We start from the raw sequence: 18,565 nt of genomic DNA, 5'->3' as shown, positions 1-18,565 counted from the left end.
TACAAAGACAGATTCCTCCATCTTTTTTATATGTCAGAAAAGGAAAGGCACAATCATCAAAGTCTAAAAAGTCTCTCGTCTATCCATTGCTAAAGTCCCTTCCTTTCCTGTGAATCTATAATGTCTTCTCCTTCCTTTCTTTCAATTTCTTCACTTTTCTTATCATCACTTCTATTCACAGATCATTTCAGTTAACTTTGCTTTAAGACCTTAATTAAAATAGGGAATCCAAGGTTAGGGTTCTTATAATTAACACAATACATACTCGAAGAAAACCCCAAAAAAAAAAAAAAAAAAAAAAAAAAAAAATCTCTTTTCCACATGGTTTAAATCTGGCAGAGAACTCTCTGGTCTTCAGTTGATGACTCTCCATAAGTGTACTAGGTATAAATAATTGTAAGAGTAATTGGTAAAAGGAGGCTCATCAGGTCAAAGGAGTCTTATGAACTTTTACAATTATGTATTTCTTAAAATAATAGTATTTTTTGTATATAATAAAGCAATTTTTGAACTTTTCATTGGTTTTTAAAGAGTTGATAATAATTAATCCCACACAAAATTACCTTAGTGTTGCTTTGTCAACATCTAAATCAAATCTGACCACTAATTTGGTGGATCTCTACATCAACAACACTGTCTCTTCGTGTCAGTAAATTTCAACAACTTTTGCTTTAGATGAGATTGAAAGGAGATTAGGATAAAATGGAAAGCTAAAAGCATTAATTGAAATTAATGAATGGTAAAAAGAATAGTGTTTCATTTTCTTCTTATCTACTGAATATATAAAAATGAATAAATAAAGAGGTGCCGTGTCCTATTGTCCCATTATTTAGGAAAAACATGAAAATCACAAGAAAAGAGATTTCTGAGGATTTGTCAGCACAGGAGGAGGCATTCATTTAGTGTATACAGACCAGTGGGTGACTCGGTGAATGAAAGGAAGCACCATGGCCATATTAGTCTATATGGATAATGGATTGGACCCTTTTATATATTTTTGTATTATAATTTAGATGTTCACAACCAACAATAATGAGGTCTAAAAATATATATATATATATATATACACATAGAGAGAGATTTTTTAACTCCAACTTGCACAATTGCATGTGGGTTTACAAACTGTTTACTGCTGACTTTCCCCAACTTCACTAATCTTTGGAGATGACATCCCATTTCAGAAGCTCACACATGCCCTATTGCTTTTACTTTTTATTTTTTATTTTTTATTTTTTATTTTTTTGCCTTGTTCCACCTCTTAAAAAGAAAGAAAAAGTTTGAAAAAGGGGTGGGAAAAAAGAATAAGATTAAAAATGAGTGGAAAGTGGTCCATAATATTGTTTATTAGATTAATGTAAAGAAAAGCCAAGTCAAATTTAAATTCTTGATTCTTTTTAGTTAAACCATTGTATCAAATGTGGATTGAGATAAATAAAGTTTGAGCAAGTCAAAATTAACCAGTGAAATCTTGATTACAAATTGGAAAGGTTTAACCTGAATGGAATCCAAAAATTAATAAGTGAGAGGTAGACAGTAGAGTCAAAGTAAAATTTGTTAAGAAGTTACTGATTTGTGCATAGTGGGCTGAGCTTTGACAGCACAAACATAAACATTCTTTGTGGAATTTTAAGAAGTGGGTCATAAGACTCGTGAGTTTGACACAGTTTTGCTTCTCCGCTGTGAGATTATATATATATATATATATATATATATATATATATATATATATATGTATACATGTATGCCTCCCTTGACTTTATTCGATATTTTCTTTTAAGAGATATAATAATTAGAAAGTTTCTTCTATTGGATAGAGCTGATTAGAATTTAATTATTCAAAACAAACGTGAAAAATGAACCAAGAAACACTGTGTTGGTGTACTTTAGACATTGTCAGTGTCGAATAGACTGAAGCCCATAGTTTTTTTTTTATTTCGGCGTCGAGACAAACGGCGGGAAAGAACTGCGTTTTGATAATAAAGAAGCCCAATACTAATCTCTGGCCCTTTATGAACGCGTCAAATGGATAAGGCTTATCTTAGCCTTTAGCCCATTAAAGCTTTGGATTCATTTTCGAAAAAAGTGGAACTTTTTTTTTTTATTATTATTATTTTTTATAACAAAAGTGATAATGCAATTGTACATAGTGTATGGTTATTCTTATTTACTTTAGAAAAATTCTAAACTTAGTTTAAATATTTAGATTTTAGAGTTCCTTTATAGTTTTGGATTTAGGTTTTGAAGTTTTAGGGTTTAGAGTAATACTAATTTAGGTCTAGGGTTTAAGATTTATTGTAATTTTATTATTTTCAGGTTTTGAAGTTTTAGGGTTTAGAGTAATACTAATTTAGGTCTAGGGTTTAAAATTTATTGTAATTTTATTATTTTCAATCATACTCCACCGATTTTAGTTGTTGTCCTTTCTATTAAATGCAGAAAGTATAGAACATGGCCTTTAGCGATACCCATCATGGACCACTAGCCATCGTGGTGAAAGCAAATTAAAATAAAACCTTAAAATTAACACAAGTCGAAATAAAAATATTGGGGGATTGGCTTAAACAAAGGAAATTTAATAATGACATCAAAGAAAGTTGCATCTTTGATTATACAAAATCCATTTTGTTTGATTTATAATATCTTCCTCTTAACTACCACACGTCACTTATAACCATTTTCCACATATATTCTTTTGCAATTACCAATTCTTAGTAATTTATTTTAATTACCAATTCAACCTTTTGACTTAAATTATTTAAATAAATTAATTAAGAAATTTTTATCTTTATATAAGCTATCAATCTTAACCAACCATTTGGGTAAGCTTTTTTTTTTTTTATGATAACTCGTGGAAATTCTATACAACGTATTTCCTTTGTCAATTGTTATAGAAGTAAAATACAATATTATAATGAAAAAGAAAAATGAACCTATTTTGATGAGATAGAAGAATTATTATTTTCTTTTGTTTTGAATATGATTCAATTTTTCTTTAAAACTAGACTTTGATCAACCCTAAACGTATCCAAAGATATGATATTTGAATCCGAAAAACTTTACGATATTTGAATCTTAAAATCTCGACAGTGAAGGCCAAATGTGAAAGCAAAAATTGCTATGGAATTTGCGGAAAGGAGAAAGTGAAAAGGACCTATCGGATAAGTTCCGTGCAATACTGTCGTACTATAATAGACAAAACATTTTCTTTTCCCTTCAAAATAAAACAGACAGATTACCTATAATTTGCAAGAATACCATCCCAGAGTCCAACTTTGATAGATCAATTTATTTTATTTATTTATTATGTCGGAAATAAGTATCGGTGCGGTGGGGAGATATTATCAATGTCTCAAATCAAACGAGGCAGGTTTTGTTCTGTAATTAATTAATTATAATTGCTGTAAACAGGTATTATTATCCTTCTAATTCTATAATTAATCGATATCACAAGTATTAATGCAAACATCATAAGTCCAAAATACAGCTATAATTTGACAACCAAGCAAAAAGAACGGTAACAATTAAGCATCCTGAACCTGAAAAAGCCTACCAATTACAGCATAAATGAAAAGGAAGAATTTATATCGCCCGTTTGGAATTAGTTGGAAGCTTCCATCTTTGTAAGAACAAATTCCATATAGCAGACAGCAAGCTAGCTGGGTTGTAATTTTAATTCAATTTGGACTTAAAAACAGCACCAAAAGGAAAAGTCTAGATTCTGCAGGAAAAGTTTGGTGAAGGGCAAAAGCATACAAGCATGAGCATCATAGTCAAAAAGCAAAAATAAAAGTCTAAAACCATTTCATTTTGCATATAATGCAATTTCATCAGAGCAAGAAACCACGCAGCTTGCTTTCAATTTCAAAACATCATTTGAATGCTACAGACTCCACAAAACACTTCAAAATACTAACTACCGCTTACCTGCCCAACTTATAAGATATGGGCAGAAAGCAAACGGGTGAACCTTCTTATTTCAAGCAAACAAAATAAAAACAAAAATAATAATTAATAATTTCCTCAACACAAATAGGAGAACACAAATGGCAGAATAAAACAAGCAGCAGAAGAGATTAATTAGACATAAAAAATAAATGTCTATTTTATTCTCAAAGCAAAAACTCAAAAAGTACATTTAAGTTCATGATGAGTCAAACAGAACATAATAAAAGAAACAATAACCAAGATTGAATATTTCAATCTGGGAATTAATAGGAAAAAACAAAAAAAAACAGAAGCAACAGAGAACAAAGTAACAAAACATCTGTTACTTGGAAATTGATAATGAAAAATTAAAGGAAAGTTTCCATTTCTTGAAACTGAATGAAATCATTCAATCTAATGAGACGATATTTTAAGATTGAGAGACTTATTAATCCATGACTTCCAACTCCCACTCCCTTTTCGAGTAATTGCTGCATTTGGTCTTGGATCTTCAGCTGCCTTCACCTGCTGCTGTGGTTTCTTGCATAGCATAAAATTTCGAGACCCTAACGATCCAATTGTCTCCCATGGGCTCAGAGCTGAAATCGAAATTAAGCATCCACGTTAAAAGAATTGCTACATTAAATAATTATTAAACAAGAAAATTTCCAATTAAATTCAAAATCCATATATACCCAGCAGGCTTTCTTTACTCCCAAAATTCTTTTCTGCCATGGAAAATAATAAAAATTTTGCTCTCATAATCCAAAAACGAGCCAAATCAAATGAACCTAAAAAGCCTCATTTTTTCTTAGAAATTAGAATTCTCGACTTCTCCAACAAATTAATAAATCATGAGAAATAAAAAATGAAAAAGAGAAAGGGAAAGAGGCTTACCACCAGAACCAGCATTGGGGCAATAAAGGAAGAAATCGTTTAGATCAGAGCCAAGAACAGGAAGGCGACCCTCACGAGCATAAGACTTCAACGCGGTATCAATAATAACAGCAACAATCTCCCTTTCATTTACCACAAATCGGATCGGCCCAGCACTCCCCAAAACAGTCACGCTAATCAAGAACCTGTTACCCTTCGCAGGCTGATTCTTCTTGGGCTTGTAAAGCAACATTGTTTTGCGTGTTTATCAAAATCTAAAGAGAACTCTTTTGTTTCTTAATTGCAAATTGAACAAATAAAAGAAATATTAGGCAAAAACAGAGAATTGGCTTCTTTTCTTTTTCGAAAAAACAAAATAAATTTGAGATTTCCGAGATTGAAATTAGATGATTCAGGGGTCGACGCCGAGGCAGCGATAGTACCAGCCTTCCTTGCAAGATCCGAAAGCAAAAGCAGAGGCAGCAGAGACAACGCCCGCCCTTGATTTGCAAAGGGAGAGCATGTAATTACTACTGCTTAAGATTTCCACCATTCACAACGATAATTAAAAGATCCTGTTTTCTTTTGTTGATCTATTTCTATTTCTAAACAAAAATCCGGAGCAAGAAATCAGCTCTCCGGCAAGAAATTTTCAAAACAGAGGAGAGAAACGAAATTGTTGGGAGCCGGAGAGGAAATTTGTATGATTGTGTGATGGGTTCTGGATTATTTATATGGAGGAGAGGAGTTTGAAGCAGGTGGGGCTAGGGTTAGGGTTTGTTGTTTGTGTGGTTAAATTGGTTGTTGAAGGTTTCTTATTTATAATTAAAAAAGAAAACAGAAATTGTTAGCGTGTTCTGGTATTTTGCGCCGACCTTAACCGGGTATATGCCTTCCAGTTTCCTTCTCTATCTCTATTTAGGAAGGAAACACGTTGCTTTTGAGCGTTTTTAAGTCCTTTTCAGTAATTTTCCTTTTCTTCGAACCTGCCCCGGTTTAACACTTGAACCGGCCATTTTTTTTTTATCACGTTTTACTTTTTCGCCACTGTTTTCTAGGAAATTGCTTTGACAGCTTTGTTTTTTTTATAATTATATATAACAAAATTTTAGAACCTTTTTATTAAATTTTAGAGCCTTTCTTTTCTATTTTTAATTTTTTAAATCATCCTTTTCAATTTTATATTGGCTTAAAATTTTCCTTAGTTGTTATTTAATCAGGATTTTAATTCATGACTATTAGTTTCTTTTTGTAATTCTGCTAATTATGTAATTTTTTTTTTTTGAACAGAACTAACAAAACCATATTTCATATTTTCTTACTAAAACTAAGACTAATTACCAAAAACAGAATAACCTCTCAAATTATTAAAACAAATAACAACTATTAAGGGCAATTTTAATAAGCATGAGTGTATGAAATTATATATTATGCTTTTAATCACAAAATTATTATATGCAATGATGAATTATAGTTAATTAGGCATATTTTTGAGACCAAATAGGCAAATTCTAAATTCTTGTCCTTCCAATTATTGGATTTGGTTCTAAATCTATGGTGTAGAACAAAGAGGACCTTTTGATTTTACTTAAACAAGAACAATTTATGACTAATGTAAGATTCCCATACGGGTAATGTTTTTTATTATATGGAAAATATCCTATGCATGTTCAATGGTCTACAATGTAAAGAATAAGCATTTTTGAATTAATAATTTACATTTTGTTCAAATCAATGGTCTTCATTGTATTGTTCATATTCACCCTTGGATTGGAGTGCAATACAATCTTATACATTTATATAGACATGTTTTGAAATTCAACTGGGAGTATGATATATATAGTACATGCACTTGAGAGACCCACCAATTTATATATATATATATATATATATATATATATATATATTATCAATTGGTAATATGATATATACGAATTTGATGGTTGGTTGGTTAAGTGCATAAGTATGCACTTCTTTTAATAATTTTATTATAAACACTGTTTGAGAGACCCGACATTTTTTTTTTTTAAGGTTCAAGTTGAAAGATTAATTGAATTAGTCAAGTTAGGAATAACTTAATTTATTTGTTTAATTGGAGTATTTCAAAATTGGAAAAAAAAAAAATAGCTCTCAAGTAAGATTTAAATGGAAAATTCCAGATGTAAAGTACATATTTTGATGAATTTTCTCGTATTTTTTTTAAAAGAAAAAGAAGCATGAAATTATTTTTTTTCCTTTTAATATTTACTTGTCTTTTGTATGACGTGCGTTGCACATTGATTATACTCGTTATATTCTCATTATATATATATAAGTCTTTTTTAGATTAAAATAATTACAAGTGGTTAATTTGAATTGTATTTTGCCGTACAAATTACTTGCAATGTTATTTATTTTGTACTTAATACTATTTTTATATAATGAAATGATATTAGAATAAAGTTCAATCTAATCATTAGACATAATCTTTTAGTTCATAATTTATAAATGCAGATTTTTAAACCCGCTCAAAAATAAAATCAAGTTCTTACTCAATCTCCAACCCTTTGCTCTCAACCTCAAGTCAATATCTAAGTAAAATTATAATGAATAATAATAATAAATTATTTTTACTGTCAGGTCAAAGAAAATAAATGAAAAGATGATTTGAATTGATAATGAAAATCACTTTGACCATAATGACAACATTATTTACCCAGTATATCAGATAAAAGAATATATGTACATACATAGAGATTCTTGAAACCCCAAAAGTGACCAAAATAAAAATATATAGTTATAGTTTTTTTTTTCCTGTTTCTTAAATACTATTTTTTTTAAAGTCAAATAGAATTAAGACATAAGAGAAAAAAATATCAAGAAAATTAAAAATACTTAACCATTAATAGGCCATCTATTTATTTCAAGGGAGATATAAATCGCTTACTAAATTAAAATTATAGTAGTTACAAGTTATTCAATAATGAAAAAAAATAAAAAATTATTATTAAGAATAAACCTCTTTCAAAACTCACTTAACAAAAAAAATTTCAATCTATGTAGATATATAAATATATCAATAAAATATTATATATATTTTTTAAAATTAAAATTTCAATTGTTTACCATTTCATGTTTAATTATGTAAATTCTATTTGAAAATTTACTTTTTAAAAAACATATCTAATCAAATATGACAAATATAAAGAACAAAAATATTAACAAAAATAATATATATTTTTCTTTTTTTTTATCTCTCTCCTAAATAAAATATTAAATTATATATATTATATTTGAAAATTTATTTTTTAAAAATATACAGAATCATATCATACAAACATAAAGAAAAAATAATATTAATAAAAAAATATTTTTTTATCTATATCTTAAAAGAATTAAATATTTAATAAATGAAATATAAAATTTTTTTAAATGTCTCATTATTAGATATATTCATTAAAAATAAATTTAGTAAATATAAAAATTAAAATTTTGTAATACTTAATTATATATATATATATATATATATATATATATATATATATATATAATTATTTTTTCAATTCATTAGGAAATCTGATGGCCTAAATAATACTGCGGGCTGAACAACAATCAAATTGGTAACTCACTTTAAAAATTTTTATTAAGGCTTTAGTTCTACCAGTTTAAAAGAGAGATTTTCTCAAAACTAATCATTTTAAATTAATGATGAAATTTGAAGAATTTAATTTTATTTTAAAAATACTTTTTTAAATTCATGCCTAACGTTACTGTATAATTAATGACGAATGTGAAAGGAAAATGCAAGCTAACTGTATAAAATTGGAATTTTTTTTTTTTTCGGTCTCCTTTGTGTTATTAAAATAATTTAACTATTTCAGTCTTTGTCTCATAAGCCTGCTTGAAATGAATCAACCAAAAACTGTTTTTAACTCCTCGTTTACTTTTCTTTGCGACATTAAAGTGATATTACACGGATGAGAGGGAGATTAGGTTTAAGTCATCAGTGTACTGCAAGCGGTGGGATAAAACTAAATATTAATAGGAAGTTTTATATTTTGGACTAATCTATAATTAGACTATAATAATAATAATAATTACTAGTCTCACGAAGCTCGTCCAGTCAAAACCCAGAAAGATGATGGAAGAGCATATTCTCTTAATCTTTGGTTAAATGACAAACTCTTGCCTACTCTCTGGTCTACCTTCTATAATAATGTCAATACATCTGTGTCCTTCGTTTGACTTTGCGGTAACAAGAATTTTAATAAGCATGTGCATATGTGCAGTGTTCACATTCAGGCAATCATTTAAATTATTGATATTTATTATTCAATAATAATATATAAAATGAGGAGGGAATATTTAGATGTAGAAGAGTACCATCATTAATCTTTATTTTATGTTAAAAAAAAAAAGAGATAAATATCATCTTAATTAGAAATATTAACTCAATTGATGATCAAAATAATTTTTTTTAAATAAAAAAGGAAAATAATACACATATACTACATAGATATTTTATATACATTAATATAATGATATAATTAATAATTATAAATGTTGTGGGAGGGCCAACCATGACTGCGATTGATGATGGCGGATCTAAAACAGAATCAATGAATTGTGTGGTCTCTCTTCCATCATCTTTGAATATGAAAGGTGGTGATAGATAAGTACACATTACATTGGCTTAAAGGGACGATACGTACGGTTTTTCTCTTTTAATAATTTGGATTTATCATATTATCTGGCAATTACCGAATCCAAAATGCGACATGTGGCCACCTTTTCTTCCGTTAGTTTTTTCAAAACATTTATTTCTCTCTAATTTTGTAATTTATTATTTTAAAAAATGAGATGTAATTATAAAAAACCGTACAATTAGGATAAAAAACCTGACCTGTCATTTGGTCCACATTGGCCCAAACCTATGGATCCTAATCTACATTTTTTATTTTATTATTATTTATTTTTTTGCCTTTGGACTACTGCGTTTATTAAAGATTCCTGCAGAAGCAGTTAGGAGGCAAAAATTTTGATTTTTTTTTTAAGTTGAAAATTTGAATTTATTTAAATGAAGAGTAACCAATTTTTAATATGTTAAGTTTATAATATGTAATTTCAAGAATCTATTCATTAATACTAGAAAAAAAAATCATTCATTAAACAAATTAAGTCTTTAATTTTTTTTTTTTTTGGTAAAAGAAAGGAGAGCTTTAAACTTTATAATAAAGATGATTTAAATTTAATATCTTTTATTTTCATATTATTAAAAGTTGAACGCTTGATTTATCGCTCGATAAAATTTTTCATGGAAAAAGAATTTTTAATTTCTTAATTTTAAATCTCTCTATCTATATTTCTAACGCAAGGTAAAGATGTTGACACTTGTGGAGGTTAGACAATTTTCTGTTCTATCAAATTTTGTTTCTTCTCTAAAGAAATGTCATCTTTTTAGTTTTTGTATTTTATCTTTTCAAAGGATCACTGTTTGGTATCCATAAACTACAGCAGAGATATTTCTTCATGATATTTTTTTCGTCGCAGAGCTAGGAAGACATGGAAAATTTTCTCCATTAATGGAAATTACTTGAATTTGCAATCCTTTGCATCTAAAATAAAATATAGGGTTCGATTCCAATTGGCAATTTCTAGTTAATTGTTAATCATGGGTAATTAATGATTAATTATTGTAGGATTAGACACTAAAATTGCAAACAAACAAAGCCATTTCTTAGTACACTAGCCTGAACTTCCAAATGGGCTTATTGCTTGGATGAATTGTGGTTGGCCCAAAAGGCTTTGTCCATGTTTCAATCTCAAGTCGGACCTGTCTGGTTTAATATTTGGATCCGAATTATAACAGAGGGCGGAGCGCACACTACGGCGACCACATTTTCGTTATCAAACAATGAACGCGTTGCAATGCACCCAAATTTCATAGATTCCACGTGCCAATCTTTCGCTTCCCACGTGTTTCTTCTTTCATTTCCTTTTCTTTTTTCGCTTATCTGATGAAATAAAAAAAATTACACAAATATATAAGTAATAGTTTTGGAAACACTCGTTGGCACATCGAAACGTATTTTCCCAATCTGTTTTTGAGAATGGAGGACATTCTTGGTCTTCTCAGAATTCGTATCCTAAGAGGCAGAAACCTTGTGGATCGTGATGTTGGTGGCAGCGATCCTTATGTCGTCGTCACCATGGAACCCCACGTATCTTCCTTCTTTCACAATCCTTTTTTTTTTTTTTTTTTTTTTTCAAATTTTCATTTTCTTTCTTTTGATTCTGTCAGATTATTCTATCCACTCTAGAATATTCAATCATTTTAATCTGTTCGTTTGCTTTATATGTATACGAAATTTTGCGTCTTTTGTTAGTTCCTGTAACGCTCTCCTGATAATCTATTGATATATAAATTGGGAATCTATTGTGCCGGTGAAATTAATATTCAATATTGACATATTTTGTTAGTTTTGTTGTTGCCATAATTTTATTAATGATTGAACTGCTTATTTTGATGGTAGTTGGGAGGGATAAATCTATTTAATAAGTCAAAAGTAGCTTAATTAAAAGAAGACAAAAGAATTAAATATTAAAATAACTGGATATTTCTTATAAGATGTGCATATTTCAAGATTGTATCATAAATGATGAATTAGTTCAAGAAAAGGCATTTAATTTTAATAGAACTGTTTAAAGGTAAACTTTAGTTAGTGTAATTCAATTTTTTTTTTTTTATCAATTTCTGAGCTAATCAAAATATTGATTCAGTAGTCTGATTTGTCCATTTCTTTTCCCTCCCTCTCCTGTTGCCATTTTAACTGAGCAGACATTGAAGACTGGAGTGGTGAAAAACAACTGCAATCCTGAATGGAATGAAGAACTAACTCTTTCCGTCACAGATGTCGATGTTCCAATAAGATTAGTAAGTGGTTTTCTTGAATCAAGAGGCTTGAAATTCTAATTATTTCCCTATACATGACAACCCTTTATTTGATTTGATTTTGGTATTCCTTTGCAGACAGTTTTTGACAAAGACAAATTCACTGCAGATGACAAAATAGGTGATGCTGAGATTGACATCAAACCATACATAAAAATTCTTAAGATGGGCTTGGAAAACCTTCCAAATGGCTGTGTGGTATCTAGAGTTCAGCCAAATAGGACCAACTGCCTTGCCGATGAGAGTCATATGGTTTGGAACAACGGAAAAATCATCCAAAATATGCCTCTTAGATTGAGAAATGTAGAGTCAGGTGAAGTGGAAGTGCAACTTGAGTGGATTCATGTTCCAGGTTGCAAGGGATTGGAAATTGAACGTCTCAGCTAAACATATTTGACATGTTTAAATTCAGGCTTCATAATCCTGCGTGAAATGAGTCGAGTATTCTCTATTGTACTTAATAAACAGGGAGAGGTTCGTAGCTATTTATGCTCCAGTGTAGTGTAACAATGAGATTACTGGAGGCAATTTCTCTCTTTTTGAAACTTCTGTTTATATATCAGGCTGAATCTAAAAATGTATGTTTGTATTTTGGAAACCATTACATATTCAACCACTGCAGTACGCAGTTTGAAGAAACTTGGGCTTCGAAAATGTTGGGGCTCAGAATGGGCCTCAATTTACCTTACAAATTTAGTTTCATTGCTTTGTGGCGTTGCTAGCCCAGTTATTGGGGGATTTTTTTAGGAGAGCAACAATACAATTAGCTATCATTTTCGAGCGATCTTTAATTGTAATTTTGAATTTTAGAACCATACAAGAAACATAGAGTATCCCTTGTTCATCTCGCATACATACAGAAGCAGAAATATCAACTGCATCTTATGAATGCAAAAACAAGGACAAAAAGGAAAATCTACAGTCATTTGGAAGTTTGTATAATAGATATTTTGTTTTCTGCTAGCTCTGTGAATTGTAGGGTTATCATTTATTTGCTTAATCCTAGTACCTTATCTTCTCAAATTGACAATTTCTTTGGAAAACAAATATCTTCTCTTCAAAAACTTTCAAACTAGCAACTTAACTAGGAGAACCAAGGTGATTAAGCTGAGAATCCATGGCTTCCACTTCGACATCATCAATATCTCTGCACAGCAATAACCCAAGAAAAAGCTTTTCATCTTCATCATCAACACCTACAATAAAACCATTCCAAAAAAATCTGAAATTTCCATTTTCAAACCCTTCAACTAAAATGACACGTGTAAAATCTTCTAGTACTACAAAATACAATGAAGTTATTGTTGATGAAGAAATGGATAGGATAAGAAGGCTTCAAAATGGGTCTGATGTTCGTGGCGTAGCGTTGGAAGGCGAGAAGGGTAGGACAGTGGATCTTACTCCTCCAGCAGTTGAAGCCATTGGAGAAAGTTTTGGCGAGTGGGTTATTCATGGCTTGGAAAAGGAAAAACAGCGTGTCGTTGAAGATGTTAGAGTCTCACTTGGTAGAGATCCTAGAGTATCAGGAACTTCTTTGAGTGTTGCTGTTTTTGCTGGCCTTTCTCGTGCAGGTTGTATAGCGTTTGATATGGGACTAGCTACTACTCCAGCTTGTTTCATGAGTACATTGCTTCCTCCATTTGCCTATGATGCTTCCATAATGGTATGATACAACACAAAGATTCACTCATTTCTATGTTACTCAGATAAGATGGATTTGTTATATATGAAAATGGCGTTTAATTTTCAGATGACGGCGTCACACCTGCCCTACACTCGAAATGGTCTAAAATTTTTCACAAAAAGAGGAGGGCTGACCTCGACCGAGGTGGAGGAGATATGTGACAAAGCAGCGCGTAAATATGCAAATAGGCTTGCAAAAGTATCGACAATGCTTAGCACTCCACCAACAAGAGTTGATTTCATGAGCACTTATGCCAAGCATCTACGAGAAATCATCAAAGAGAGAGTGAACCATCCCTTGCACTACGATACTCCTCTCGAAGGATTTCAGGTTCATTTTTAACTATTACATGCATATATTTCCATATTTACATTATCCTCAGAAATTCAATCTATAGCTAGATGGGAATTTTGGCAGCTAGTTGCAAATAAGTGGTGCTTGTTAACCCATTTGGTTCTCATGTTGTCCTATATGTATACTTGCACTTAATTGCATTAATTCCAAAAATGACAAAAATGACAAAAAAACAATTCTGACATCCACCTTATTATTGGGTAATGCGTATTTCAAATATTATTCTTTTTGTTTAAATCATTAAATTAATTAGTAGTTCAGAAATTAGTATTTTTGCTAATTGATGAGTGTCATAGTAGTACTAATTTTTTTTTTGGGATATGAAATTGGAAGTTTAAATCTCAATGAAGCTTAATTAATTTACGAAAAAAAAAACTAGATATTTTATTTAGATATCTTGTAAGATATTTAAATTTCTTAATTTGTAAAAAAAAAAATAATGGGAAAAATCTTTTTAACTAATATTACACTTAATTAAACTAATATATTTATACATATGTTATTTTTTAAAAATTTCTAATATATGATACACGTTAAAATGTCAACCATGCATGGTTCTAATTAATCTGCAGATAATTGTAAATGCTGGAAATGGATCAGGAGGTTTCTTTACATGGGATGTACTAGACAAACTCGGAGCAGACACCTTTGGTTCCCTACACTTAAACCCAGATGGAATGTTCCCCAATCACATTCCCAATCCTGAGGACAAAACTGCCATGGCCCTTACCAGAGCCGCCGTTTTAGAAAATTCAGCCGATCTTGGTATCGTTTTCGACACAGACGTAGACCGCAGTGGCGTTGTTGATAACAAAGGCAACCCTATCAATGGCGACAAGCTCATTGCACTTATGTCTGCTATTGTCTTAAAAGAACGTCCTGGTACTACAATAGTTACCGATGCTCGAACCAGCATGGCACTTTCAAGATTTATTACTGATAGAGGAGGGCAACATTGCTTATACCGTGTTGGTTACAGAAATGTGATTGATAAAGGAGTTCAGCTTAATAAAGAAGGTATTGAAACCCATCTCATGATGGAAACATCTGGACATGGTGCCCTTAAAGAGAATTATTTCTTGGATGATGGTAAGTAAGTAACAAGTCTTTAATTTGCATCTTATTACTAATTAATTTGCTCTTAAAGAAAATTCTTTTTCTTCTATTTTTTCAGGAGCTTACATGGTGGTAAAGATCATTATTGAAATGGTACGTATGAAACTAGGAGGATCAGATGAAGGAATAGGTATTCTCATAGAAGATCTGGAAGAACCTTTAGAATCTGTACAGCTAAGAATGAACGTAATTTCTGAGCCAAGACATGCCAAGGCAAGAGCAATTGAGGCAATTGAGAAATTTCGAAGCTACATTGAGGTACACAAACATCCATATGTAAACATATGGATAGGTAGCTTTTCCTTTTTGTTCCGTAATTTAAGACATAAATTTGGTACATAGGAAGGAAAACTGGAAGGATGGGAATTGGACGCCTGTGGAGACTGTTGGGTAAGCGATGGCTGCCTTGTTGACTCAAACGACACTCCAGCAGCTGTTGATGCTTATATGTACAGGTACGACTTCTACGTTGACGACACTACCACTTTGGGCCGACCTGTCGTTCTCGTTGGTGGAAATAAATTTGATTTAAAGGCCCAGTACGTAACTAATGTTAAGATAGATCCAACAACCTAATACGTTAAAGCAAAGCCCAAATTAACAAATACTTGCTTTTGCACTTGGATCCATTGCCAATAAGCTGTAGAAAACCCGCCAACAAAACAAAAACGACAAGTAGTGGGAATTTGTGTTTGTAAATTGTTTTGTCATTAAAAATTATTCGATATTGTTGCCAAAACAGGGCTAAAGTATCAAACAAAGAAAATGGAGAATACGGATGGGTACACCTGAGGCAGAGCATTCATAATCCGAACATTGCGGTAAATATGCAATCAATGGTGGTTGGAGGATGCCATTTTATGGCAAAACTTCTTAGAGACAAGTATTCGTTTTGCTCTTCTACCATAATACAACTATTTAATTTTTCTGCACTTTTGCCTTGCTTTACCATTGTTTGTTGAATCTTTTTTTCAGGTTTCTTCTGGCAAGTGGAGTGGACAAATTCCTAGATATCACTCAAATTGACAACTATGCCAAAACTGGACTTGCAAAATGATTACATGAGGCTGTAAAATTTATATCACTGTTCTTTTTTTTTTTTTATCATAACTAAAATTTATTAATAGATAAAAATTATTAATAGTCTCATCCTTAAAAATTATTTATTATAATTGTATGAAAATTATGCAATAATATTTTTTTTATATTTCCTAAATTATTGGTGGACCAATATGTTGGTACTAAAAATAACTCTTGATATAAGGAAGATAATGTTTTAGTTGGACAAACACAACTACTGAATCAAATTGATGCAAATTAAGTTTTCTCGTGTATAAAAAAGAAATTGAATAAAGAAAGAAATTAAAAAAATTATTATGTATGATCATATATATGTATATGTTTTTTAGGCTAATTAAACACATTTCGAACTTCTTTTGCAAGTTTTGGCTATTAAGTCTAAAATTTAATTTATTCATATTGAGCAATTAAATTATTTTAAATAATTATAAATAAAATAATCACATAAAATTATTAAATTGAAAAAGAAATTTTTCTCATTTTTATAAGTTTAATATAATTTAAATATAATACAAATCAACAATTAATATGAAAATGCTTCAAAAATGATCCTGATATCAATTGCTAATGATTAAAATTTTGACTCTATTAAGTGTATAAATCAATCAAATCAAAGGATTTGTTACTATTCAGTTTCTTAATAATGAATCCAACTGCCAATAAGAAATTAATTAAAGTGTGACGCTACACTATCCGCTCCTTTCTTTATCAAAGGCCATCTGACGTTGTGTTGGTGATATATATAGAAAAAGAAGTGATATATATAGAAAAAGAAGTGACGTGTATATTCTAGATCCCTCCTGAATCCTGATCCCATCTTCTTCCTTTACCTATTTTCTAATCATCCTTGCATGCTCGTCATGCTTCTGCATGTTCAAAACTCTGCAAATAATTTTGCTTTATATGCGTTATTTATAGATATTATAAATAACGGTAAGATTTCTTACACTAGAAATTGAACAGTAATCAGTCATACTTGTTTGTTTTATCAAAAAAGTATCATTACTTGTTTATTTAATTATACAAATTTCATATATATACATATACACACTCTATGGCACCGTTCAGAATTCTTTTTCTTCTTTATAAGTTAGGGATAAAGATGGGACACGTACTTTGCAGAATTTACACCATCCCACTTAGATCTGCTTTCGATACTCAAATCTATATCTATATCCATCTTTTAATGTTCGTACTCAGTTATATACCCATTCAACTAATATCTAAATCAAGTAGGGTACCCTTAAAAATTCACTCTTTCTATATGTACATACAACCGATTTCACTATATTATCAAATAGAAACTTACTGATTTTCGGAACAGAAACTATATTGGCTAATCATTTGGGATATTTCGTCACTACAAAATTATAAAAAAATTAAAATAAATTTTAAATTCATAAATATTATAAATAAATGAATTCAAACTGCTAGGATGTCCGCTTTGTTTCCATTCATAAACTTAATATATAAGCGGTAAGCTATGTTTGGTTTAATACAATGTAATATAATCAAAGATCTAATGTGATTAAAAGTGTCATGATATGGAATGTAATTAAAATTTAATTACCAAACGAATGCAATGAAAAGTGTAATGTAACTAAAAAAATTTATGAAATGTAATCACCATTCAATTTTTATGTTTGTTCATAAACATGTAATGTAATTAAAATATCACCACCATCACCACCGCCACCAACATCACTCCACCTCCACCACCGCTACAACTACAACTCTACCACCATCACCATCACTTCACCATTACCATCACCATCACCACTATTATCACCATTACCATCACTACCACCATATTATTATTATTTTTTTTTTAAGAAACCAAAAGCTTCATTAACTTAATAATAGTCCAACAAATATACGGGAATATCATTCCTAACCTGAAAGCAAAAATGAGCAATGGAAGCTCTAGCTAGAGTATGAGCTGCCAAAGTTGCTTGCCTACGAACCAATTGCACAGAAATATCAACACGAAAATCTAAAATGTTTCTACAATTAGAAAGCAAAACTCCTAGCTCAGAATTATTAAGAGTATGATTAAGTAGAGCATGGACAACCACCATATTATTATTAACAAAAAAAGAAATATTTAAATCAAAAGTTATTCATTGTATCAAAGCTATTAAAGACTATTTAGACATATAAACTATTTGGAGTAGAAAATTAAAAAAAATTAAGCCGGAAAAATGGAATATAAAAAAATAAAAGTTAAAGTCATTGAAAATTAATTTTTTTTACACAATTACAATTTTATATATTTTCGCTTAATAAATTAAATTACAATATAAAATTATGGTATATTGATATTTTTAGTGAGTTCCTATCCCTATAACAATACAAAAGAATAATTAATAATGATATCGTGGTGGCAGTTGCAATAGTGGTGGTAATGGAGTGGTGGGGATGGTGATTGCAGTGGTAGAATGGTGGCGGTAGTGTAGTGGTGGTGGCAGTGGTGTAATGGTGGTGGTGGTGGTAGTGGAGTGGTGTGGTGGTGGTTGAGAATGGATATGGACTTTGAGGAATGTAATAGATTTTATGTAGATTTTTTGAAGTAATGAATATTACATCAATTTAAATAATGA

General features: G+C 30.3%; 3 protein-coding genes across 4 annotated transcripts; 2 read left to right on the top strand and 1 right to left on the bottom strand.

Annotated features, from left to right (window-relative positions):
- Window positions 1-4,077: 4,077 nt before the first annotated feature.
- On the bottom strand, window positions 4,078-5,565 carry LOC105634082 (hypothetical protein). The gene is made up of 2 exons (XM_012216859.4): window positions 4,822-5,565; window positions 4,078-4,523 (listed from the first exon to the last, which is right to left on the bottom strand). The coding sequence occupies exons 1-2, from the start codon at window positions 5,051-5,053 to the stop codon at window positions 4,339-4,341; spliced, it is 417 nt and encodes a 138-aa protein (XP_012072249.1). The 5' UTR covers window positions 5,054-5,565; the 3' UTR covers window positions 4,078-4,338.
- Window positions 5,566-10,803: 5,238 nt separating this feature from the next.
- On the top strand, window positions 10,804-12,216 carry LOC105634081 (protein C2-DOMAIN ABA-RELATED 7). The gene is made up of 3 exons (XM_012216858.3): window positions 10,804-11,000; window positions 11,618-11,713; window positions 11,810-12,216. Exons 1-3 carry the CDS (start codon window positions 10,890-10,892, stop codon window positions 12,116-12,118), a joined length of 516 nt encoding a protein of 171 aa, XP_012072248.1. The 5' UTR covers window positions 10,804-10,889; the 3' UTR covers window positions 12,119-12,216.
- A 298-nt stretch (window positions 12,217-12,514) lies between these two features.
- On the top strand, window positions 12,515-16,028 carry LOC105634080 (phosphoglucomutase, putative / glucose phosphomutase). 2 transcript variants are annotated; one of them, XM_012216857.4, is made up of 7 exons: window positions 12,515-13,394; window positions 13,482-13,745; window positions 14,342-14,858; window positions 14,944-15,143; window positions 15,228-15,340; window positions 15,628-15,706; window positions 15,861-16,028. In XM_012216857.4, exons 1-7 carry the CDS (start codon window positions 12,849-12,851, stop codon window positions 15,909-15,911), a joined length of 1,770 nt encoding a protein of 589 aa, XP_012072247.1. In that variant the 5' UTR covers window positions 12,515-12,848; the 3' UTR covers window positions 15,912-16,028. The 2 variants fall into 2 exon arrangements, with proteins under 2 accessions (XP_012072247.1, XP_012072246.1); XM_012216856.4 differs by having other exon boundaries at window positions 15,628-15,768.
- Window positions 16,029-18,565: the final 2,537 nt, after the last annotated feature.

The sequence above is a fragment of the Jatropha curcas genome, chromosome 11 (assembly GCF_041381405.1).
Source record: "Jatropha curcas cultivar XTBG-Jc1 chromosome 11, XTBG_Jcur_1.0, whole genome shotgun sequence".
Lineage (NCBI taxonomy): Eukaryota > Viridiplantae > Streptophyta > Magnoliopsida > Malpighiales > Euphorbiaceae > Jatropha > Jatropha curcas.
This window is presented reverse-complemented; position numbering and strand designations above follow the sequence as displayed.